The sequence below is a fragment of the Halichoerus grypus genome, chromosome 1 (genome assembly GCF_964656455.1).
Source record: "Halichoerus grypus chromosome 1, mHalGry1.hap1.1, whole genome shotgun sequence".
NCBI classification, from domain to species: Eukaryota; Metazoa; Chordata; class Mammalia; order Carnivora; family Phocidae; genus Halichoerus; species Halichoerus grypus.
In genome coordinates this window covers 123,348,528-123,374,445 of record NC_135712.1, presented here as the reverse complement: position 1 = coordinate 123,374,445, position 25,918 = coordinate 123,348,528, and the positions used below count along the sequence as shown (strand labels likewise).

At 37.1% G+C, this 25,918-nt stretch overlaps 1 protein-coding gene across 8 annotated transcripts in view; it reads left to right on the top strand.

The window, feature by feature from the left end:
• PPP2R3A (protein phosphatase 2 regulatory subunit B''alpha) overlaps positions 1–25,918 on the top strand; it is a 213,003-nt gene that overhangs the window by 112,652 nt on the left and 74,433 nt on the right. For all 8 annotated transcript variants that reach the window (XM_078071623.1, XM_078071621.1, XM_078071627.1 and 5 more), the window contains one exon: positions 18,706–18,780. In XM_078071623.1, the coding sequence (XP_077927749.1) occupies positions 18,706–18,780 (75 nt within the window). The remainder of the gene's footprint in view (positions 1–18,705; positions 18,781–25,918) is intronic.

The window sequence follows — 25,918 nt, the reverse complement described above, 5'->3', positions numbered from 1 at the left end:
GAGGGAAGAATTGACAGTAATATAAAAATAGGGGGGTTTATTATTATTTTAAGCTTTTATTTAAATTCCCATTAGTTGGGGCGCCTGGGTGGCTCAGTTGTTAAGCGTCTGCCTTCGGCTCAGGTCATGATCCCAGGGTCCTGGGATTAAGCCACGCGCCGGGTTCCCTGCTTAGCAGGAAGCCTGCTTCTCCCTCTCCCACTCCCCCTGCTTGTGTTCCCTCTCTGGTTGTGTCTCTCTCTGTCAAATAAATAAATAAAATATTTTTTAAAAAATTTAAAAAATAAATTCCCATTAGTTAACATACAGTATAATATGATATTCAGGTGTAAAATATAGTGATTCAACACTTCCATACAACACCCTGTGCTCATCACAGCAAGTATACTCCTTAATCCCCATCACCTATTTCACCCAACCAGCTCCCCTCTGGTAACCATCAGTTTGTTCTGTACAGTTAAGAGTCTGTTTCCTGGGGCACCTGGGTGGCTCAGTTGGTTAAGTGTCTGCCTTGGCTCAGGTCATGATTCTGGAGTCCCCAGATCAAGTCCCCTTTCGGGCTCCCTGCTTAGCGGGGAGTCTGCTTCTCCCTCTCCCTCTACTTCTCCCCCCACTTGTGCTCTCTCTCTCTCAAATAAATAAATAAAATCTTTTTTTTTTTTAAAGAGTCTGTTTCTTGTTTGCCTCTTTTTTTTTCCTTTGCTCGTTTGTTTTGTTTCTTAAATTCTGCATATGAGTGAAATCATATGGTATTTGTCTTTCTCTGACTCACTTATTTCACTTAGCATAATACAATCTAGCTCCATCCATGTCATTGCAAATGGAAAGATTTCATTCTTTCTGTGGCTGAGTAATATTCCATTGTATATATACACCACATTTTCTTTATCCATTCATCAGTCGATGGACACTTGGCTGTTTCCATAATTTAGCTATTGTAGGTAATTCTGCTATAAACATTAGGGTGCATGTATCCCTTTGAATTACTGTTTTTGTATCCCTAGGTAAATACTTAGTAATACAATTGCAGGGCCGTAGGGTAGCTCTATTCTTAACTTTTTGAGGAACCTCCATATTATTTTCCAGAGTGCCTGCACCAATTTGCATTCCCATCAACAGAGCAAGAGGGTTCCCCTTTCTCCACATCTTCTCCAATACCTGTTGTTTCTTGTGTTGTTAATTTTATCCATTCTGACAAGTGTGAAGTGATATCTCCCTGTAGTTTGGATTTGTATTTCCTTGATGATAAGTGATGTTGAGCATCTTTTCATGTGTCTGTTGGCCATCTGTTTGGTCTTCTTTGGAAAAATGTTGTTCATGTCTCCTGCCCATTTTTTAATTGGGTTATTTGTTTTTTTGGGGTGTTGAGTTTTGTAAGTGCCTTATATATTTTGGATACTAACCCTTTAGCAGATAACGTCATTTGCAAATATCTTCTCCCATTCCATAGGTTGCCTTTTAGTTTTGTTTATTGTTTCCCCCACTGTGTAGAAGCTTTTAATCTTTATGAAGACCCAATAGTTCATTTTTGCTTTTGTTTCCCTTGCCTCAGGAGATGGATGTAGTAAGATGTAGTAAGAAGTTGCTACAGCTGATGTCACAGAGGTTACTGCCTGTGTTCTTCTCTAGTACTTTGATGGTTTCCTGTCTCACATTTAGGTCTTTCATCCATTTTGAATTTATGTATGTGTATGGTGTAAGAAAGTGGTCCAGTTTCATTCTTCTGCATGTTGCTGTCCAGTTTTCCCAACACCATTTGTTGAAGAGACTGTCTTTTTTCCATTGGATATTCTTTCCTGCTTTGTCGAAGATTAATTGACCATACAGTTGTGGGTTTATTTCTGGATTTTCTGTTCTCTTCCACTGATCTATGTGCCTGTTTTTGTGCCAGTACCATACTATGCTTTGTTAATATGATTTGAAGTCTGAAATTGTGATGCCTCCAGCTTTGCTTTTCTTGTTAGATTGCTTTGGCTATTTGGAGTCTTTTGTGGTTCCATACAAATTTTAGGATTGTTTGTTTCTAGCCCTGTGAAAAATGCTGGTGGTATTTTGATACAGATTGCATTAAATGTGTAGATTGCTTTGGGTAGTGTAGACATTTGAACAATATTTGTTCTTGCAATCCATGAGCATGGAGTATCTTTCCATTTCTTTGTGTCCTCTTCAATTTCTTTCATCAATGTTTTAGTTTTCAGGGTACAGATCTTTCACCTCTTTAGTTAGGTTTATTCCTAAGTATCTTACAGTTTTTGGTGCAATTATAAATGGGATTGATTCCTTGATTTCTCTGACAATATATAAAAATGCAGCAGATTTCTGTGTGTTGATTTTGTATCCTGCAGCTTTACTGAATTCATGTATCCATTCTAGCAATTTTTTGGTGGAGTCTTTTGGGTTTTCCACATAGAGTATCATGTCATCTGAAAATAGTGAAAGTTTGACTTCTTCCTTGCCAATTTGGATGCCTTTTATTTCTTTTTGTTGTCTGATTGCTGTGGCTAGGACTTCTAGTACTGTGTTAAAATAACAGTGATGAGGGTAGACATCCCTTTCTTATTCCTGACTCTAGAGGAAAAGCTCTCAGTTTTTCCCCATTGAAGATGACACTAGCTGTGGGTTTTTCATATGTGGCCTTTATTATGTTGAGGTATGTTCCCTCTACCCCTACTTCGTTGAGGTTTTTTATCAAGAATGGATGCTGTACTTTGTCAAATGCTTTTCTGCATTTATTGAGAGGATCATATGGTTCTTGTCCTTTCTTTTATTAATGTGGTCTATCACGTTGATTGATTTGCAAATATTGAATCACCCTTGCAACCCAGGAATAAATGCCACTTGATCGTGGTGAATGATTACTTTTAATGTACTGTGGGATTTGATTTGCTAGTATTTAGTTGAGAATTTTTGCATCCATATTCATCAGGGATATTGTTCTCTTTTTCAGTGGGGTATTTGCCTGGTTTTGGAATCGGGGTAATGCTGACCTTGTAGAATGAGTTTGGAAGTTTTCCTTCCATTTCTATTTTTTTTAATAGTTTGAGAAGAATAGGTATTATTAACTTTGTATGGTCTATTTCTGCCAGATTGCCCAGTATGTTGGCATACAGTTATAATTGTATTTCTGTAGTGTTGATTGTTATTTCTCCTCTTTCACGGGTGATTTTATTTATTTTGGTCCTTTCTCTTCTTTTTGATAAGTCTGGATAGGGGATTATCAACTTTATCAACTTTTTCAAAGAACCAGCTCCTGGTTTCACTGATCTATTCTAGTGGGCTTTTTTGTTTGTTTGTTTCTGTATCATTCATTTCTGCTGTAATCTTTATTTTTCCCTTCTTCTGCTGACTTTAGGCTTCATTTATTGTTTCCCTAGCTCCTTTAGGTGTAAGGTTAGGTTGTGTATTTGAGATTTTTCTTGCTTTTTGAGGTAGGCCTGTATTGCTATATACTTCCCTCTTACTACTCCTTTTGCTGCATCCCAAAGGTTTTGGATCTTCATGTTTTCATTTTCATTTGTTTCCATGTATTTTTTTATTTCTTCTTTAATTTCCTGGTTGACCCATTCATTCTTTAGTAAGATGTTCTTTAACCTCCATGTATTTGCGGTCTTTCCAAATTTTTTCTTGTGATTAACTTCAAGTTTCATAGCATTGTGATTGGAAAATATGCATGGTATGATCTCAATCTTTTTGTCCTTGTTGACACTTGATTTGTAACCTGTTATGTAATTGTTCTGGAGAATGTCCCATTTGCCCTTGAAAAGAATGTTTATTCTGCTGCTTTAGGATGGAATGTTCTGAATATATCTGTTAAGTCCATCTGGTCCAGTGTGTCATTCAAAGCCATTGTTTCTTTGTTGATTTTCTGCTTAGATGATCTGTCCATTGACGTAAGTGGGGTGTTAAAGTCCCCTACTATTATTGATTATTATGAATGAGTTCCTTTTATGTTTGTTATTAATTGTCTTATATATTTGAGTGCTCCCATGTTGGGGGCATAAACATTTACATTTGTTAGACCTTCTTGTTCAGTAGACCCCTTTATTATGTATAGTGCCCTTCTTTATCTCTTGTTACAGTCTTCGGTTTAAAATCTAGTTTGATATAAATATGGCTACTCTGGCTTTCTTTTGATGTCCGTTTGCATGATAAATGTTTCTCCATCCCCTCACTTTCAATCTGGAGGTGTTTTAGTCTAAAATGAGTCTTTTGTAGGCAGCATATAGATGGGTCTTGTTTTTTTATCCATTCTAACACCCTGTGTCTTTTGATTGGAGCATTTAGTCCATTTACATTCAGAGTAATTATTGATAGGTAAGAATTTAGTGCCATTGTATTTCCTGTAAAGTCAGTGTTTCTGGAGGTTTTCTCTGTTCCTTTCTAGTCTTTGTCACTTTTGGCCTTTCTTCCCCACTCAGAGTCCCCTCTAATATTTCTTGCAGAGCTGGTTTAGTGGTCACAAACTCCTTTACTTTTTGTTTGTCTGGGAGACTCTATCTCTCCATCTATCTGGAATGGTAGCCTTGCTGAATGGTAGCCTTGCTGAATATTCTTGGATGCAGATTTTTCCCATTCAGCACCTTGAGTATATCTTGACACTCCCTTCTGGCTTGCCAGGTTTCTGTTGAGAAATCTCCAGTGAACTTATGGGTTTTCCCTGGTAAGTTAATGACTTATTTTGTGTTACTGCTTTTAAGATTTTCTTTTAAGTGGGCTCCACATGGGGCTTGAACTCACGACCCTGAGATCAAGACTGGAGCTAAGATCAACAGTCAGATGCCAGTTACGTCTCTTGCTCCTGAAAATAATGGCCTTATGAAGAAGAGGTCATGTAGTGTCCAAGGCCTGGTGCTTCAGGGAGTGCCTCCAGTATGTGCTGCGTGTGCTCTGCTGTTGTGTTCTGGCTGCTCTGTCCTTCAGGTCAGTCGCCTGCAGAGGCTCTCCTTGCCTGCTGTGGGCAGTGTTTGGTCCCGGGCCTGAATGTGGTGAGTTTTAACTAGGTGTGCTCTGGTCTGCTTTTGCAATGAGACCTGACACCAATTCCACCAGAACTGAGGCTCTGTAGAACTCTCTGGTCAGGAGATATGGTTTGGGCAGCGGTTTGTAGTGTCTCCTGGGGGAGGGGCTCACTGTGCTGGACTGAGGCAAGTTGACCGAGGGCAGTCCCACCAGAGCAAAGGGGAGTGGGGTTTAGTGTAAGCAAATTAGGCAGCCAGTATTAGCACTTTCCTGCTTCCCACAGGTGACTCTGTGTTATGCTGAGGGGCAGGGGAGGAAAATGGTGCCAGCCAGCTCCTTTGTTCCTGAAGAGGTGTCTCCATGAATGCTGCCTCTCAAGTACATGCTCCGAGAAGAGTGAATAATCTCCCCAATGTGTGGCCCAGGTGTTCTTCAGATCACTGTTTCCATGCTGTCTACTCGCAGGTTGTCTGCTTTCTCTCCAGGAGCAGCACATTCTCTATTGGCCTCTATCCTAGCCAAGCCCTCTGGCCTTTAAAACTCCAGGGTTTTAGTCCCACTCTTATAAGAACTCACAGAATTTAGCCCCTCTCATCTTCCAAAACAATGGCTTTGAGGAAACATTCTCCTTGTGCATTCTCCGGTGTGCTCCTCTCTCTCTCACCCTTCTCTGCAACCACGGCTCCCTCCCCTCTGCAGTACCTGCAGTCTGCTTCTCCCCTAAACCATGTCTCTGCACTTCCTACCATCTTCGATGTCGCCTCATCTCTCCCTTTAGTTGTGGAGTTTGTTCTGCCAATCTTCAGGTCACTTTCTGGGGTATTTAGGATGATTTAGTAGTTATCTAGTTGTGTTCGTGGGATGAGACAAGCCTAGGATCCTCCTACTCCACTGCCATCTTCCTTTCTTGCTCTAGTTTCTCTTAAAAATAGTAGGGGATTTTAACACCCCACTTACATCAATGGATAGATCATCCAGACAGAAAATCAATAAGTAAGCAGTGACCTTAAGCAACACATGAGACCAGATGGACTTAACAGATACACACAGAACATTCCATCAAAAAACAGAATACACATTCTATTCAAGTGCACATGGAACATTCTTCAGGATAGATCACATTAGGCCACAAAACGAGTCTCAGTAAATTTAGGAAAATTGAAATCATATCAAGCATTTTTTCCAACCACAATGGTATGAAACTAGAAATCAATTACAAGAAAAAATTATAAGACCCATCTATATGCAGCCCACAAGAGACTCACTTCAGATCTAAAGACACATACAGACTTAAAAAACAAACACATGAAGGCTAAGCAACATGCTACTAAACAACGAGTCAGTGAGGAAATCAAAGAGGAAATTTAAAAATACCTTGAGACAAATGAAAATGGAAACACAACATTCAGAAATCTGTTGGACACGGCAAAAGCAGTTCTAAGATGGAAGTTTATGATATAGGCCTGTCCTAAGAAACAAGAAAAATTTCAAATGAACATTCTAACCTTACACCTAAAGAAACTAGAAAAAGAACAAAAAAACAAAGTTAGTAGAAGGAAGGAAATAATAAAGATAAGATTGGAAATAAATGAAAAAGAGATCAAAAAATAAAAGAAAACCAGTGAAAATAAGAAGTTTTGCTACATTGAAAAGAATGAAATTAGACTATCTTATACCATATACAAAAATAAACCCCAAATGGATTAAAAACCTAAATGTAAGTCATGAGACTATAAAACTCCTAAAAGAAAACATAAGCAGTAAACTCTTAGACATAAATCTTAGCAATATTTTTTTGGATCTGTCTCCTCAAGCAAGGGCAACAAATGCAAAAATAGTTGGGACTACATCAAAGTAAAAAGCTTTACACTGTGAAGGAAACCATCAACAAAATGAAAAGGCGACCTACTGAATGGGAGAAGATATTTGCAAATGATATGTCCAATAGAAGGTTAATATTCAAAATATATAAAGAACTCCTACAACTCAACACCCATTTAAAAAAAGGGGGGGTGGGCACTTGGGTGGCTCAGTCAGTTAAGCGGCTGCCTTTGGCTCAGGTCATGATCTCAGGGTCCTGGGATCGAGTCCCACATTGGGTTCCCTGCTCCACAGGGAGCCTACTTCTCCCTCTCCCTCTGCCGCTCCCCTGCTTATGTTCTCTCACTCTCTCTATCAAATAAATTAATAAAAAAAAAATGGGGGGTGCCAGGGTGGCTCAGTTAGTTAAGCATCTGCCTTTGGCTCAGGTCATGATCCCAGAGTCCTGGGATTGAGCCCCACATCAGGCTCCCTGCTCAGTGGGGAGTCTGCTTCTCCCTATGCCCCTCACCCCGTTCATGTTCTCGCTCTCTCATGCCTGCTCTCTCTCTCTCAAATAAATAAATAGGATCTTTTTTTAAAAAATGGGCAGAGGACCTGAAAAGACACTTTTCCAAAAAATACATACAGATGGCCAACAGACACATGAAAAGATGCTCAACATCATTAATTAGGAAAATGCAAATCAAAACCATAATGAGATACCACCTCACACCTGCCAGAATGGCTAGTATCAAAAAGATAAGAAATAACAAGGATTGGAGAAATTGACAAGGATATGAAGAAAACAGAACCCTGGGCACTATTGGTGGTAAATTAGCAAATGTAAATTAGTGCAGCCATCATGGAAAACAATATGGAGTTTCCTTAAAAAATTAAAAATAGAAATACCATACGATCCAGTGATTCCACTTCTGGGTATTTTTCCAAAGAAAATGAAAACTCTAATTCAAAAAGATATATGCATTCCTATGTTCACTGCAGCATTATTTACAATAGCCAACATATGGAAGCAACCTAGTGTCCATCAATAGATGAGTGAGTAAACAAAATATGGTATATATGAACAATTGAATATTACTCAGCCATAAAAAGGAATGGAATCTTACCATTTACAACAACACAGATGGACCTAGAGAGTGAAATGTCAAAGAAAATGATTTGACTTATATGTGGAATCTAAAAAACAAAACAAACATACTCAAATATAGTGAACAAACTGGTGGTTGCCAGAGGGCAGGTGGTTGGAGAGATTGGCAAAATAGGTGAACGGGATTAAGACGTACAGACTTCCAGTTACAAAATAAGTTAAGTCACAGGGATGTAAAGTACAGCATAGGGAATATAGTCAGTAATGTCTTAATAACTTTGTATGGTGGCAGATGGTAACTAGACTTACTGTGGTCATTTGTAATGTATATAAATGTTGAATCACTGCTGTGCACCTGAAACTAATATAATAGTGTATGTCAGCTATACTTCAATTAAAAAAAAAATGAGGCAAGAAATACAAAACAGTGGTTTTCAAGATGCTGGATATCTGGCAACAAAAGATAGTGATTGCTGAGAGACAGAAAGCAAACAAGGTCAGCCTTATGATTGTCTCAGGTTACTGCCTTGAGAGAGTTCCCAAGCCACAGTGTGGGAATGGGGACTCCAGGCAGAGTCCATCAGACTCCCTGATTTTAGGAGGCAGAGGTGAAGAGCTAGATGACCAAGGTGGCTAGAATACTTGGGACAGAGTACCAGCGAGAAAGCTCCAGACATCTTTAGAACTCCTCCATGAGTATTCAGCAGAATACTGATCAACAGATGTATGTGGGGAAAGTAACCAAAGCTAAAGAAAGTGCTATCCATAATTAGGGAGCAGTACAGTACCTATCAGTCACACAGGCCCAGGGATGGTATTTGTCCTTACCAGCCAGACTGGAAAACTTCAGGACTTTGGGTAGAGTACTCTTGGGAGTCTTGCTTCAGTAATGGAGAATAATTAACCCTAAATTAAGCATTTCTAGGTCCTGCCTAACCAATTTAGAAAGCAAGACCTACAAGGATAAAAGAGTTTTAAAGTAACTTAACAGCATTCCAGAACAAAGTTTGAGAATATTTATAAGAACATAAAAATATCCAGCATTCAACCAGGTGAAATTTGTAATAGTTGATGTCATCAGGCATGCAAAGAAGCAGAAAAATACAACAGATAATATGGAAAAAAAAATCAGTTGAAACTGATCCAGATGTTAGAATTAGACAAGTACATTAAAACAACCTTCATAACTGAATTCTGTCTACCCAAAAAGTTAAGACATGGAAGATACATATTTTAAAAAACCCAAATTGAACTTGTAGAGGTGAAAACTAAGGTGTCTGGGGTGCAAAATACACCAGATTGGATTAACAGCAGATTAAACATTGCAAGTGAAATGATTAGTGAATTTGAAGACAGAATAGAAACTATCCAAAATGAGAAATGGAGACACAAAGAAAGGAAGAAAAATGAAAAGAGCATCCATGAGCTTTGGGACATAACTTCAAGCAAACTAACATACTTATAAATGGGAGAGGTGGGGGGATTTAAAATAAAGAATTTGTCACCTCTTTGTCCCAAGTTCCTAGGACAGAGCTTTTAAACCCTTAGAACTTCCCAAATGATAAGAACATACTTGTTTTTCACAGCGGGCTCCTGGGACCATGCCTGAGTTTTTACAAACGAGATGACTCATTAATGAGTCATCTCGTTAGTAATGGTGGGTCCCTGGATGGTTTCAGAGTGGGGACTTATTGTGCCAAAAAGGCCAACCATGTGATTAGAGGTTAGGTTTTTCAGCCAGGTGTTACCAACCTGACCTCCAAGGAGGAGATGGAGCCTGGAAATTGAATTCAGTCATATGGACAATGATTTAATCAAGCATGCCTACCTAATGAAACCCAATAAAATCTCTGGACACTGAAGCTCACTGAAGCACAATGATGTGCTGGGAGGGTGCCATGCCCTGAGAATAGAAGCTCTGTGTCTCAGACCTTCCCACTTTTCCCTCTGCATCTCTTGTTTGGCTGGTCCTGACTTGTAGCCTTTATAATAGAATAGTAATCATAATGTAGCACTTGCCTCATTTCTCTGGGTCACTCAGGCAAATTGTTAAACCTAAGGGGATGGTGGAAACCCCCAAATTTATAGTCAGTTGGTCAGAAATGTGGATGGCGTAGGAACCCCAGAGTTAATGGCTGGTTTCTGGAGTTAGAGAAGTCTTGTGAAGGGACTGTGCCCCTAACCTGTGAAATCAGTACCAATTCTGGATAGTTAGTGCTGGAATTGCATTGCACAGGGACAGAAAAATTATTTGATGAGATAATAGCCCCAGATTTTCTATATTTGATAAAAACCATAAGCTCAAACCCAAGATAATCAATAAGCCCAAGGACAAGAAACACAAAGAAAACTATACCAAGTCATATCACAATAAATTGGTTCAAAACCAGTAATAAAGAGAAAATTTGAATAGCAGCCAGAGAAAATAGTCACATTTCATAAAGTGGAACAAAGATGAAGATAACAGTAGATTTCATGTTGGAAACAGTCCAAGTCAGAAACATTGAAGCAACATCTTTAAAGTACTCAAAGAAAATAGGCTATCAACTTAGAGCATCGTACCCAGTGAAAACATCTTTCAAAAACGAAGGTGAATTAAAGATTTTTTTGGACATAGAAAAGCTGAAAGAATTTATCACCAGCAGAAATGCAGTACAAGAAATGTGTTTGGGTTGGGGGGAAAGTTGTTCAGTCAAGGAAGAAAATAATGCCAGATGGAAATACAAATTTACATAAAGGAAAGAAAAGCTCCAGAAATGGTAACTAAATGGATAAATGTATGTAATTTTTTATTATTCAGATCTCTTTAGAAGATAACTATTTAAACAAAACTATCAACAGTGTTTTGTGGTGATTATAACATATGCCTAAGTACAATTTGACAACAATAGCATAAAGGCCAGGAGAAGAAAAATGGAAGTATACTATTGTATGGTTCACATATTATCTATGAAGTGGTATAATACCACTTGAAAATAGATTGTAGTAAGTTAAAGATGTATGCTGTACTCTCTGACACAACCACTGAAATAACAGTTATAGCTAAAAAGCCAAAAAAAGTTTAAGTAAAATAGAAGTTATAAAGAATACTCAGTGAACTCAAAAGAAGGCAGGAAAGGAAGAAAAAAGGGGAACAAAGAATGGATGGGACAAACAAGATGATAGACCTAAACCTAACCATATCAATATCAATAACACATTAAGTATAAGTGATGTGAATACTCTCAAAAGGCAAAGATTAGACAAAAAAGCAAGACCCAAATATATGTTGCCTGAAAGAAATGTACTTTAATTATAAAGACACAAATAAATTAAAAGTAAAAGAAGAAAAAAGATATAGCATGGTAACACTAATCAAAAGAAAGCTCTTACAAATAAATGGAAAGACATATTATGTTCATGGATTGAAAGACTTAACATTGTTAAATGCCCAGTCAACCCAGAACAGTCTATATAGATCAGTTCAAGTTCTGTCAAAATCCAAATGGTCCCCTTCTCCCATCCCCTGGCAACCCCATTCTATTCTCTGCTTCTGTGAGTCTATTTTGGATACCTCATTTAAGTTGAATCATGAAGATGTTGTTCAGTGGATATAGTTTTAGTTATGTAAGACAAATAAGTTCTAGATATCTGTTGTACAACATAGTGCATATAGTTAACAGTGCTATATTGTGCAACTTAAAATTTGTTAAGAGGGTAGATCTCATGTTAAGTATTCTTACCAAAACAAACAAACAGATAAAAAAAAAAAAAGGCACAAGGAAACTTGGAGGTGGTGAATATGTTATTACCTTAATCGTGGTGATGGTTTCTTGGGTATACACATATGTCCAAATTCATCAATCTGTATATATTATATACGTACAATTTTTTGTATATTGCTTATTCCCCAATAAAGTTTAAAAATACCAATGGCATTTTTTGCAGAAATATAAAAAACAATTATAAAATTCATATGGAATTTCAAAGGACCTGGAATAGCCAAAACAATCCTGAGAAAGGAGAAGAAAGCTGGAAGCTTCACACATCCTAACTTCCAAATATATTACAAAGCTACAGATTCTTGCATATATACACCAATGATTTGCAGCATAGGTGCCAAGATTACACAGTAGGGAAAGGATGGTCTCTTCAACAAATGGTGTTGGGGAAATTGGATATTTTGTACACACCACGTACAAAAATGAACTCAAAAGGGATTAAAGACCTAATCCAAAGACCTGAAACTATAAAACTCCTAGAAGAAAACAGAGGGGGAAACCTTCATGACCCTTGGATTTGGCAATGGATACGACCAAAAAAGCAGAGGCAGCAAAATCAAAACTAGACAAATGGGATTACATCAAACTTTAAAACTTCTGGACAGCAAAGGAAAGAGCGTAGTAAAAGGCAGTCTATAGAATGGAAAAACACACCTGATAAGGTGTCAATATCTAGAATATATAAAGAACTCTTACAACTCAATAAGAACAGCAATAAAAATAACTGGATTTTTAAATGGTCAGGGACTTGAAGAGACATTTCTCCAAAGATGAAATGTCTAACAAGCATATGAGGAGATGTTCAACATCAGTAAAAAAAAAATAAATAAGCAGGGGAATGCAAATCAAATCACAGTGAAATACCACCTCACACCTGTTAGAATGGATACTGTTTAAAAAAAAAAAAAGCGTTGCTGAGGATGTGGAGAAATTGGAACATTTACACACTGATGGTTAGAATGTAAAAGGGTATAACTTCTGTGGAAAATGGTATGGAAGTTCCTCAAAAAATTTAAAATAGAGCTACCATATGACCCAGCAATACCACTGTGGGGTATATATCCAAAAGAATGGAAAACAATGTCAAAGAGATATTTGCATTCCCATGTTCATTGAGCATTATTCACAATAGCCAAGAAGTAAAAGCAACCTAAATGTCCATCAGTAGATGGACAGATAAAGAAAATGTGGTATATACATATAATGGAATATTATTCTGCCTTTAAAACAAAAGGAAATTCTGTTACATGCAACAACATGGATAAACTTTGAGGACATTATGCTAAGTGAAATAAGCCAGTCACAAAAAGACAGATACTGTACTATTCCACTTATATGAAGTATCTAAAGTAGTCAAACTCCTAGGAAGAAGAGAGGTAGTTGCCAGAGCCTGGGGGGAGGTTGTGTGGGGAGTTGTTGTTTGTTGGGTATGGAGTTTCGATCATTCGGGATTGGGGTGGGAGGGGTTGTACAACAATGTGCAAGTTGTTGACAGTATTGTACTGTACACAGAAATTGTTGGATGAATTTTATGTTATATGGGTTTTTTTGCTGCAAAAAGAAAAGAAAGCTGGGTGGCTATATTAATATCAAAGTAGTTTTTAAAGCACATAATATTGCTAGGTAAAGATAAAGGGATCAGTTCATCAAGAATATAACAATTCATGAAGAATGTAACAAAAATGATAAAGGGATCAATTCATCAAGAATATAACAATTCATAAAGAATATAACAACATGGGGTGCCTGCGTGGCTCAGTCGGTTAAGTGACTGCCTTCGGCTAAGGTCATGATCCTGGAGTCCCGGGATCAAGTCCCACATCGGGCTCCCTGCTCGGCGGGAGGCCTGCTTCTCCCTCTCCGACTCCCCCTGCTTCTGTTCTCTCTCTCGCTGTCTGTCAAATAAATAAAGCCTTAAAAAAAAAAAAAGAATAGGGCGCCTGGGTGGCTCAGTTGGTTGAGCAACTGCCTTCGGCTCAGGTCATGATCCTGGAGTCCCGGGATCGAGTCCCACATCGGGCTCCCTGCTCAGCAGGGAGTCTGCTTCTCCCTCTGACCCTCCCCCCTCTCATGTGCTCTCTCTCTCTCTCATTCTCTCTCAAATAAATCAATCTTTAAAAAAAAAAAAAAAGAATATAATAACATGACAATTTTTTTTAAAGATTTTATTTATTTATTAGAGAGAGAGCACAAGACGGGGGAGGGTCAGAGGGAGAAGCAGACTCCCTGCTGAGCAGGGAGCCCGATGCCAGACTCGATCCTGGGACTCCAGGATCATAACCTGAGCCGAAGGCAGTCACTTAACCGACTGAGCCACCCAGGCGCCCATAACATGACAATTCTAAATGTTTGTGCACCTTGTAACAGACTTTCAAAATGCATGAAGCAAAATCTGATAGAACTTCAAGGATACGTTCAAGTCATAATTGTAGATTTCCATGTGCTGTTCTCAATAATGAACAAGTTGAGAAAAAATCAATAAGGATATAGAACACTTGAACAACACTATCAACCAACTTGACATAATTGACATTTATATTACACTTTACCAAGCAACAGTAGAATACACATTCCTTTAACATGTACACAGAATATTTACCAAGATAGACAATATTCTGGGCCATAGAAAATCTCAATAAAAATTTAAAATTCAGCTCTTAAAGTATTCCTTTGACTTGAATGAAATTAAATTAGAAGTAATAAAAGATCTCTGAAAATTTTTCAAATATTTGATAACTAAATAACACTTTTAAATAACCCATGAGTCAGAGAAGAAGTCAAAAGGAAAATTAAGAAATGTCTTGAACTGAATGAAAGTGAAAACACAGCATGTCAAAATTCATGAGATGCTGCTAAAGCTGTATTTAATAAGTGAGCTTAGCAAGTTTACAGATAACATGATTAGTATACAAAAATCAATTTTCTTCCTATATACTAGCAACAAACAATTCAAAATGAAATTTTAAAAATACCATTTATAATACCACCCCCAAATATTAAATACTTAGGGATGAATCTGCTAAAAGATGTGCAAGACCTGCACACAAAATACAGCAAAACATTGCTGAGAGAACTTAAAATAAGATTTATATAAATGGAGAGAGAGGTCTTTATGGGTAGGAGAACTCGATATTGTTAAGATGTCAATTCTACATTAGCTTTGACTCTTAGAACCATAATAATGTGCAAATACTCTCCCTCCAAGAAATAAGTAATGAATTAAAATCAACCTGGACCTGTGGGAAAGAAACTCAGAATAAAATAATAAACAGTAACAAATGAACTGAACTGTATTCTAACTGCATTAAGGAGAATAAAGGAAGAACAGGAGAGAGCTAACCTGAGTAACCTTGGAAAGTACTATTTTAACTGGATACTGTAAGACCAGAGACAAAAAGAACTATACACTAATACTATACTCTGTTTAGTAAATTTGTTTCTCAATGGGATATAGGTTGGCAATTCTGTTAAAGTTACAAAGGAAGGGGAGAAGTTTAGACTGAACCTTGTGTATAGTATTAGAATCCATTCTCTACATGATTACATAGTTTTTAGTATATACAGATAAATATAGAAAAAGAAAGAAATAAAAATGTGTATGCTTGGATTAGTATAAAGGAGTTCCCCCCACCCGTGTATGCAGTTTCAGTTATTCATGGTTAACTGCAGTCTAGAAGCAGATGATCCTCCTTCTGAATTAACATTAGAAGGTCAGTAGTAACCTAAGGCTACCTCACAATGCCTACTCCATTCACCTCACTTCATCTCATCATGTAGACATTTTTCATCTCATATCATCACAAGAAGTAAAAGCGTGAGTACAGTACAACAAAATATTTTGAGAGAGAAATCACATTCACATAACTTTTATTACAGTATATTGTTGTAATTACTTTATTTTAATATTGTTATTGTTAATCTCTTACTGTGCCTAATTTATAAATTAAACTTTATCATATGTTTAGGAAAAAACATTATATATATATATAGGGTTCAGAACTATTTGCAATTTCAGGCGTCCACTGGGAGTCTTAGAACATATCCCCTGCAGATAAGGGGGGACTGCTGTACGTACAAGTATTCCTAGTTCTTCCTGCCAAGAGGGTCCAGGAGCAATGACACCCTAATGGTGATGAGCACACCTAGCACCCAGATTTCTAAATGGTTTTTAAATACCATTTCCAATAAAGGAACCAGGGCTATTTGGGGGGAAAAAAAAAAAGGTAGATTCCAGGGCTGGAACGATGAAAATATAAGATGATACCATCTTGTGATACCAGAAAATATAAAAGTGCTCACAAAAGAATAGGGCATGTCAAGAGGACACAGAGGCCAACCTGATAGAGTTCCAATGGCCAGAGCAAGATCAATTTGAGCAACAAAATAAATAATGATAGTGTTAGATTATAACCCTTAGAATAAAATAAATACCCATGAGTCTGTACTGATACGAATTGAACATATAAATATGTGGGAGAGGAGGAATAGCTCTTCCTTACAGAAGAATTCCAGTTATTAAATGTAGAAAGAATGAGAGAAATACAAAATCACTATTAGATAAGCACCACAGTATAAATATCACAGTCAGGTTCCACAAATGACTGCTGAAATCAGGGGTGCCTGGGTGGCTCAGTCAGTTAAGCGTTTGCCTTCAGTTCAGGTCATGATCCCAGAGTTCTGGGATTGAGCCCCACATCGGGCTCCCTGCTAAGTGGGGCATCTGCTTCTCCCTCTTTCTCTGCCCTTCCCCCCTGCTTGTGCTACCTCTCTCACTCTCTCTCAAATAAATAAAATCTTTTTTAAAAAATGCTGAAATCTGTGGGCAAAAATTTGCAGAGTTTCAAAGTATATCCCCCCTCCACAATATTTATTAATTATTAAGGGAAAATAATAACTATATGGTGGTGAACCCAGAAGTCGCCATTTCAGCCAAGCGTGATCAAAGTTAACTCTACAAGATATAAGACATACTGACATCACATACTCTTATATGACTGTAAAGCACACAATACCACTTATGTGGTATACCTGCCAAAAATGTATAATCTTAATCTAATCATGAGAAAACATCAGACAAAACCATGTTGAGAGACAGTCTACAGAATAATTGACTAGAACTCATTAAGAGTGTCAAAATCATGAGGCGTGCCTAGGTGGGCTCAGTTGGTTAAGTTATCTGACTCTTGATTTCGGCTCAGGTCATGATGTCAAGTCCATGAGATCAAGCCTCTCATCAGGCTCCATGCTGAGCATGAAGCCTGCTTGGGATTCTCTCTCTCCCTCTCCCCACTCATGCTCTCTCTCTCAAAAAAAAAAAAAAGGCGTATTTCATGATTATGAAATAACAAGACTAAGTAACTATTGAAGATTGGGAGAGACCAATGAGGCACAAGAACTAAATGCATCAACAAAAGGCAACCTATGGAATGGGAGAAGATATTTGCAAATGACTTATCAGATAAAGGGCTAGTATCCAAAATCTATAAAAAACTTACCAAACACAACACCCAAGAAACAGAAAATCCAGTCAAGAAAGGGGCAGAAGACATAAACAGACATTTCTCCAAAGAAGACATACAAATGGCCAACAGACACATGAAAAAATGCTCAATATCACTCCTCATCAGAGAAATACAAATCAAAACCACAATGAGATACCACCTCATACTGATCAAAATGGCTAAAACTAACAACTCAGGAAACAATGGATGTTGGTGAGGATGCAGAGAAAGGGGAACCCTCTTACACTGTTGGTGGGAGTGCAAGCTGGTGCAGCCACTCTGGAAAACAGTATGGAGGTTCCTTAAAAAGTTAAAAATAGAGCTACCCTACGACCCAACAATTACACTACTAGGTATTTATCCAAAGGATACAAAAATACTGATTCAAAGGGGCACATGCACCCTGATGTACAGCAGCAACGTCCACAGTAGCCAAAATATGGAAAGAGCTCAGATATCCATTGACAGATAAGGAAGAAGTGGTATGTATATACATACACACACACAATGGAATGCTACTCAGCCATCAAAAAGAATGAAATCTTACTATTTGTAATGACATGGATGGAATTAGAGGGTATTATGCTAAGTGAAGTAAGTCAATCAGAGACAAATACTATATGATTTCCTTCACATGTGGAATTTAAGAAACAAAACAGATGGGGCGCCTGGGTGGCTCAGATGGTTAAACGTCTGCATTCGGCTCAGGTCATGATCCCAGGGTCCTGGGATCAAGCCCCACATCGGGCTCCCTACATGGCAGAGAGCCTGCTTCTCCCTCTCCTACTGCTCCCCCTGCTTGTGCTCTCTCACTCTCTCTGTCAAATAAATAAATAAAATCTTAAAAAAAAAAAAAAAGAAAAGAAACAAAACAGATGAACATAGGGGAAGGGAAGGTAAGATAAAAACAGGGAGGCAAACCATAAGAGACTCTTAACTATAGGAAACAAACAGGGTTGCTCAAGGGGAGGTCGATAGGAGGATGGGGTAATTGGGTGATGGGCATTAAGGAGGACACTTAATGTAATGAGCACTGGGTGTTATATGCAACTGATGAATCACTAAATTCTACCCCTGAAACTAATAATACCCTATATGTTAACTAAATTGAGTTTAAACATTTTTTAAAATATTTTATTTATTCATTTGATACACAGAGATACAGAGAGAGAGATCATGAGCAGGGGGAGAGGCAGAGGGAGAGAGAGAAGCAGGCTCCCTGCTGAGCCAGGAGCCCAATGTGGCTTGATCCCAGGACCCTGGGATCATGACCTGAGCCTAAGGCAGATGCTTAACCAACTGAGCCACCCAGGCACCTGCTAAATTAAAATTTTAATTAATGCTTTATTAAAGTATACTAGCATATCAAAAAGCACACATAAGTGTGCTTGTAATAAAATTTGAATGTAATAAAGTGTTAAATTTAAGTACATTGTTCAGTATTCTAAAAATAGCAGGTTTGCTCAACTGGCTACTTATTCTACAGGAAGGAAAAATTCTGTTGGCGTGTTAGTTTTTTTATTTTGCTCTTTGGTACGTTTGTTAATTTAGTTTTGGTTTTAATCTTCTTCAGGATGTGGTGGATACACACCCTGGCCTCACGTTCCTGAAAGATGCTCCAGAATTCCACTCCCGCTACATCACCACGGTAGGCTGAGTCTTCTTTTTTCTTAATATAGATCTATAAGTCTCCTTTGTCCAGGCTTTCAGATCTTTATGCAAAAGGTAACCTGGGCTATGATGATTATTTTAAGTGGGAGGAAGGTACAATAAAATTGAATTAGTTATTTATATCTACTTTCCTTCTTATAAGTACCAGTGTACACAGAATTATATTTTCATTCTGTTTGGTCTTATGAGGTACACTTTTTGCTTTGTTTTTAATATTTATACCCAGTTGATATTGAGTATTTGCAAATAATACTGAAAAGAATTTTCAACAGCCTTTCCCAGAAAAAGATGTGTTTTTCCCAGAAAAAGATGTGTCTCAATTTTAGAACTGGAAATGATAATGAGAAATAGCTTATATATAATTGGAAAACAAATCACATAAGAATTTAACGTAGCATAATCACAATCTCCCATTTTGTGAGGTGCTCTCATTCCCTGTTTCTCATGCATGGCCTCATTTGACCAGTCACAGGTAAGGCATGAATGATGAGTCAGAGCACACCAGCCTGCAGTGCACATTGCAGCCACGTCCAGCATTCTTTGCCCTAGCTTCCACATTATCTTTGGAGGAATTCCAAAGATGAGCCCAGGACAAACCCCTCCATCACAGCCACACTCAAGTGAGTTAGCCCTTGCGTCTGGTTCACATCCCCCAATAAGATTACAGGGCAATCACCTCTGAGGAAAACCCTCTCATTCTTAGGGTACTTTTTGTTGGCCATGAATTTATTAGGTTCTGTCAAGTTACAGAATACTCCCATTCTTTTTCTCCTTTCAGAACTTCATTCTTGGCTTTACATTGGCTGTTGTAAAACTTTGTAAGTCTTTCTTTGAGCCAGAAGGTGTCACTGTCTTCTAAGACTATCTCAGAAGTGATTTTTGCCTGTTAACCACACCACTGTACTAAATTACTGCCACCACAGTCACCCTGGTGCGGTCACCGTGGTTTCTCACTTGGATTACTTCCAACTGGTCTCCCCGCTTACACCTTCATTGCCTACAGTGTAGTCTCCACAAAGCAGAGTAATCCTTTGAAAATGTAAGTCAGATCATGTCACTCCTCTGTTCAAACCCTCCAGTGGTTTCCATCTCACTCAGAGGAAAAGCCAAAGTCCTTGCTAAGACTCCCCATAATCCGCCCCCCCACACACACACCCCCTTACAACCTCTTTGCTCTCATCTCTCCTGTTAACCCTGCTCCTCACTTACTGTGCTTTGATCACAACTGCATTCTCACTGTTCCTGGAACAGACCAACTCCACTTCTGCCTCAGGTGCTTTTTACTTCTTCTTTCCTCTGCCTGAAATGCTCTTTCTACAGATTTCCACATGACTTGCATCTTTATTTACTTCATCCAACTATGCACTCAGATATTCCTTATTAATAAGGCCTTCCCTGAACACCCTTTGCCTTCTTTACCCTTCTTCTCCCTCCGCCCCCTCCCCCATACTTTCTATTCATTTGTTCTGCTTTTTCTTCTCAGCTCTTATATCATCTAATATTTTAAATTTTAAATTCTCCTTCTCTATGATAGAAACTCCATTGGAGCAGGGAATTTGTCTATATTTTTCACTACAGTATCTCCAATACCTAGACTAGTGCCTAGCACATATTAGATATACAGAATTTATTGAATAAATAAATGAAATTATTCATGCTTAAGAATTCTACACATTAACTGTGGCTTCAATTCCATAGGGAATTATTGGGTTCTGATTGTTGACTGTTCTATAAACTCAGGGCATGCTAATAGCGTAATTGAAAATCTTAAGAGCTAGAAAGATCTTAGAGATAATCCAGCCCAACCTTCTACCAATTCAGAAAATACTCTCTATAGAGGAACTTTTTATTGGAATTTATTCTTAGAAAAGATGTTAAATAAACAGAATTGTAAAATAGAGATAAATTTTCTTTCTCTACACTTTCTAGTTTGGTATTTGTTGGAAGTACCATGGACCCATGATGGTCTGTGTCATCTAGCAAGTGGTCCCCAGGAATTTATAATTTCAGAGTGAAAAGCCATGAAACAATTTTGTTGACATGAAATTCACATTTTCCTAGAAATTCTGTTATGTTAATCATTAAAGGAACTAAATTGGTCAATTAACAGGATATCATTAATTATCTCTGCTGATACATTTTCATGGCATTTGCATATATTTATATTTTTAAAATTTACACTCTCTTGTTATTATGCTGCTTTATCCCCAATTCACAAAAATAAATCCATTACTCAGAAATAATTACTAAATTGTAAAATACTTGCAATGAAATAATGATAATAGGGCAATTCAAAACAGCATCATAATATAAATAGTAAACAAGATCCCATTGAGAATACAGAATGTGAATCTGTGTATACTGAGATAAGTGTATCTATTGTGATAACCTCATAGTACCATCTGAAAAAGGAAAATGCAAATAAAAAGTATCACATGAATATCTGGAAACAGAATTTTATTAAAGGACTGGTTATCTGTTCTTCTTAATGCCTTTTCTATTGTGAAATCTGGCCAAATAATGGTATGAAGTCATTGGAACTTGTGCATTACTTCAGAGTACAGTGAGTTTTTCTAGAACAAATCAAAATAAGTTTTCTAGTGTGAAATTAATGAATGTTGTTAATGGCATAAAAGTGAATGACAGAGGCATCATTCTGTATCCTGTTCAGAGCAAAAACTGATAAGGTCACACTATTTCTTAGAAACTTAGCCTCAGAATTAAAGATAAATATCTCAGAAAAAGCAAAATTAATTTGTCATTTGACCCTATTGAATGTTATATAATCTCAGTGGCATGTAGTAAAAAACAATATTTTTTGTTGTTGTTTGCATGCTAGAGTTATTCAGTATTTTCACTCTGTCTAGTTGGAAAAAACTGACACAAAGTATGGCTCAAATATTAGTTTTAGTGTGGCACTCATATAGTGAAAAGTTGGGTGACTTTTATTTTCTATTTATCACTGAGAAACCTATGCTATAGGAAAAGACTTTTCATTTGTTTATTTAATTATTTTGTCAGCTATTTTCAGACTGGAAAGACAGAGCACCAACTATGCATACAGCAAAAAGAATATCACTACCCAAATAAGAGAATGCATCTAAAGTTACTCCATATTCTCCTTTAAGAAATAAGTCTCTTGATACTGAATGAAAATGAAAATTGGAAATACTAGCAAATTATATAGCCCTTGAGTTTGCAGTTTTGCATGCCATGCAGAGAAGTTGCCAGTGAATAAAAGACTCTGCTTACCCTAGCTGGCATATGCTGACTTTTGAGGAAAGAGGTGCTCATGTGAGTTTTTAAAATAAACAATGAGATTGAAAATACTTCTTTGTGACACTGGTGCTGGCAGCAAAGACATTTCTCTGGCTTGCTCAGATGGTGTCTCAGTGATAGATTCAGTGTCTTGATTGGCCTGAAGCCATCACTTTAGGCTGAAATGCCAGGAATTTAATCGTTGAGGACAAGGTACTGATACTTCCTGAGATGACTGAACTGTGGTGGAGACTGCTCATCACTAACAGCTTGACTTTTCCTCCAAACCTCTTGAAAGAGAAAGGAGGAAATTTGTATTAGATTTTTTTTTTTTTTAAGTCCAAATTCTGCAGAGGACCACGGAGAAATACTTTTCAGAGCCATATTAACCAGAGTGGATCAAGGATCTTTTCACCATTCCCTGCCAGGTAGAAGAACCATGCTTCCAGCCTTTGAATACTCCTCTGCATAAATTACCTACAATGAGCAATCTGTTATTTTTGTGTCCACATCCAATCCACTTGTCAAAACCTGTCTGACAGAGCTACCAAACACTTGCTCACATTTCTGGTGACCTACACTTGTGAATTAGAGGTTTCCAGTTCAATAGATATAAGGAAAAAGAAAGGAAACTGATTTAAAATTCAAACTATCAAGTTGACCAGAGATACCTCGGTAAAAAATTGTCAAATTTTGTTCCACTCACTGGTAGTAAACAATTATTCTTACCATTACTAATTCTTAAAATTTTTTTTATTATTTTAAAAACTGTGATTAATTTCTTTTTTATTTACCTAAAAGTGGTAGAACAAAATTGGGGGAAAAAAACAAGGGTAGATGTAGAACCAAGCAGCTACATGTTCTCACCACTAGATGGTGCCCGTACCTCAATAAGCTAAAATGCTGAATCAGTAATGTGGAAACCAATAAATGTTCTGATGAAGTGGGGCTACTGAATAAAGAGATTTAGGCTATGGAAAAACGGACTACAAGTACATTTTTTCATATTATTATATAAGTAAGTTACCAGAGGCTAAAAGTGGAAAACGCTTAACAGTCAAAACATTTGTGAATTTTAAAAATTCTATCAAAAAAAACCACAAAAAATGATTAACAAAATAAGCAAAAATAAATACAGATTAAAGCTTTATCATTTTAAGTGTAAGACAGTACCTTCATAAATAATATAAAATATTTGAGTATATAAATATAAAATAGGAAAATAAAATAGGAAACTTCGACTTTAGATAAATTTATATTCAAAATCAAATAATAAGGATAAAAATCTAATCATGTTCAACATAGAAAATTTTGGTGTAATAATATGTTTTGAAATTGACTTTTACTTGAGGAGCCATGGAACTATGATAAATGGTATTCTTACCGTTTATTTTCATATATGTAATTTCTGTACTTAAAATCCTCCATCTTTTTTATATGAACTTCTGCAAAGCTAGTGTTAAGAATATACTGTTGATTAAGGAGGCACGTGATCTGATGAGCACTGGGTATTATATAAGACTGATGAATCACTGACCTCTACCTCTGAAACCAATAATACATCATATGTTAATTAATTGGCTTTAAATTTTAAAAATAAAATTAAAAAAATCTGAAACCAACAATACATTATATGTTAATTAATTGGAATTTAAATTAAAAAAAAAAGAATACACTGTCAAGTAGGACACATTCTCTGCCCTGAAGCACCTCAGTCAGAGTCTGAGTGATTAGAGCCAATAGAGAAATTAGACACCAGCTAGTCCCTGCTCAAACCTAATGCACTATCTATCCAATAATTTTAGTTCTGCTTTCTGGTGCAACACAGAACAAGTCAGCCACTTCTTCCACCAGATAGTCAGCATTCAGATCATGGTCACATGTACACTCTAATCTTATTTTTCCCTCAAGAGTAAAAATTACTAAATTCATAGTATCTTTTACAATAATTTTGAATATAGTTAGCCTTCTCTGTTTTATGTTTTCTGCACATTTTATATGCTATCTATCTGTAAATCATAGAGAATAGTACTGATTTATGTGAAATACTAATTAGAGACCTTTCTTGGGTTGGCATCCATCTGGTATTTACAACTCTGAAGAGAGTTATTCAACTAGCTATGACTCCAACCCATATGTCTCTTATCACAGGTACAACATGAAAGTTTTTGTTACACAAGTCTCAAATCTCTTTAATTTATCAAGCAATTTTCTAAGGAAGACATACAGATGGCCAACAGGTACATAAAAAGTTGCTCAACGTTATTCATCATCAGCAAAATGCAAATCAAAACCACAATGAGATATCACCTCACACCAGTCAGAATGGCTAATAACAAAAAGACAAGAAAATAACAAGTTTTAGGGAGGATGTAGAAAAAAAAAGGAACTCTTGTGCACTATTGGTGGGAATATAAATTGGTGCAGCCACTATGGGAAACAATATGAGGTTCCTCAAAAATTAAAAGTACAACCACCATATGATCCAACAATTCCACTGCGGGGTATTTATCTAAAGAAAACAAAAATATTAACTTAAAAAGATCAGTGCACCCTGTGTTCATTGCAGCATTATTAGCAGTAGCCAAAATATGGAAACAACCTAAGTGTCCATCAATGAATGAATAGATAAAGATGTGGTATATACATACAGTTGACCCTTGTACAACATGGGTTTGAACTACATGGGCCACTTATGCAGATTTTTTTATAGCACTGTAAATAAATTTTCTCTTCCTTATGATTTTCTTAATATTTTTTTCTCTAGCTTTATTGTGAGAATACAGTATATAGTACATATATAACATACAAAATATATGTTAATCAACTGTTTATGTAATTAGTAAGGTTTCCAGTCAACAGTAAGCTATTAGTAGTTAAATTTGGGGGGAGTCAAGTTATATGTGGATTTTCAACTACACATGGCTGGGGTTTGGTACCTCTAGCCCATGAAATCTTGCCATTTGCAACAACACTGATCGACTTTGAAGACATTATGCTAAATGAAGTAAGTCAGACAGAGACAAATACTATATGAGCTCTCTCATAGGTGGAATCTAAAAAAAAAAAACTCGTACATAAAGAAAACAGATTGGTGATTGCCAGAGGCAGGGGGTGGGTATAGGCCAAATGGATGAAGAGGGAGTCAAAAGGTACAAACTTCCAGTTATAGAATAAGTTAAGTCATGGGGATGTAAAGTAGAACATGGTGATTGTAGTTAATACTATATATACTATAGTAATACAAATATATTGCGTATTTGAAAATTGCTAAGAGAGTAAATCTTAAAAGTTCTCATCACAAGAAAAACATTCCATAACTATGTATGGTGGCAGATGTTAAGGAGACTTACTGCAGTGATTGTTTTGCAATGTATACAAATATCAAATCATGTCTTACACCAGAAACTGATATAATGTACGTCAATTATTCCTCAAATAAAAAATTTACCAAGCAATTATTAACCACCTGCTATGCAGAGCACCATATCAAGCACTGGGATGCAAGTCAAGAAAGACCTGGTACCTTGGAGTTTGGAGGTGTTGATGGTCAGGTGCACCAGTGTTTAGAATATATGATGAACTGAAGGAGACTCACTTGACAGTTGGAGCACATGAGACAGAGCTCTACCCCAGTCCCTGTTCTGACGCTTCCTGTGGAGTTAGCAGTTGAGCTAGATTCTGAAGGGTCAGGAATTAGCACTGCTATAGGATAAGGAAAGCTGGGCAGCAGAAATCTGGGCCTTCATTCTGAGGCTGGTTTTTCCCTGCTCTGTTTGAGAATCACTCTCTTTGCTAAGGAATCCAGAAGGGGAATGGTGGTTTAGTCCCTCATTAGGCCTACTCTATGGATAGAT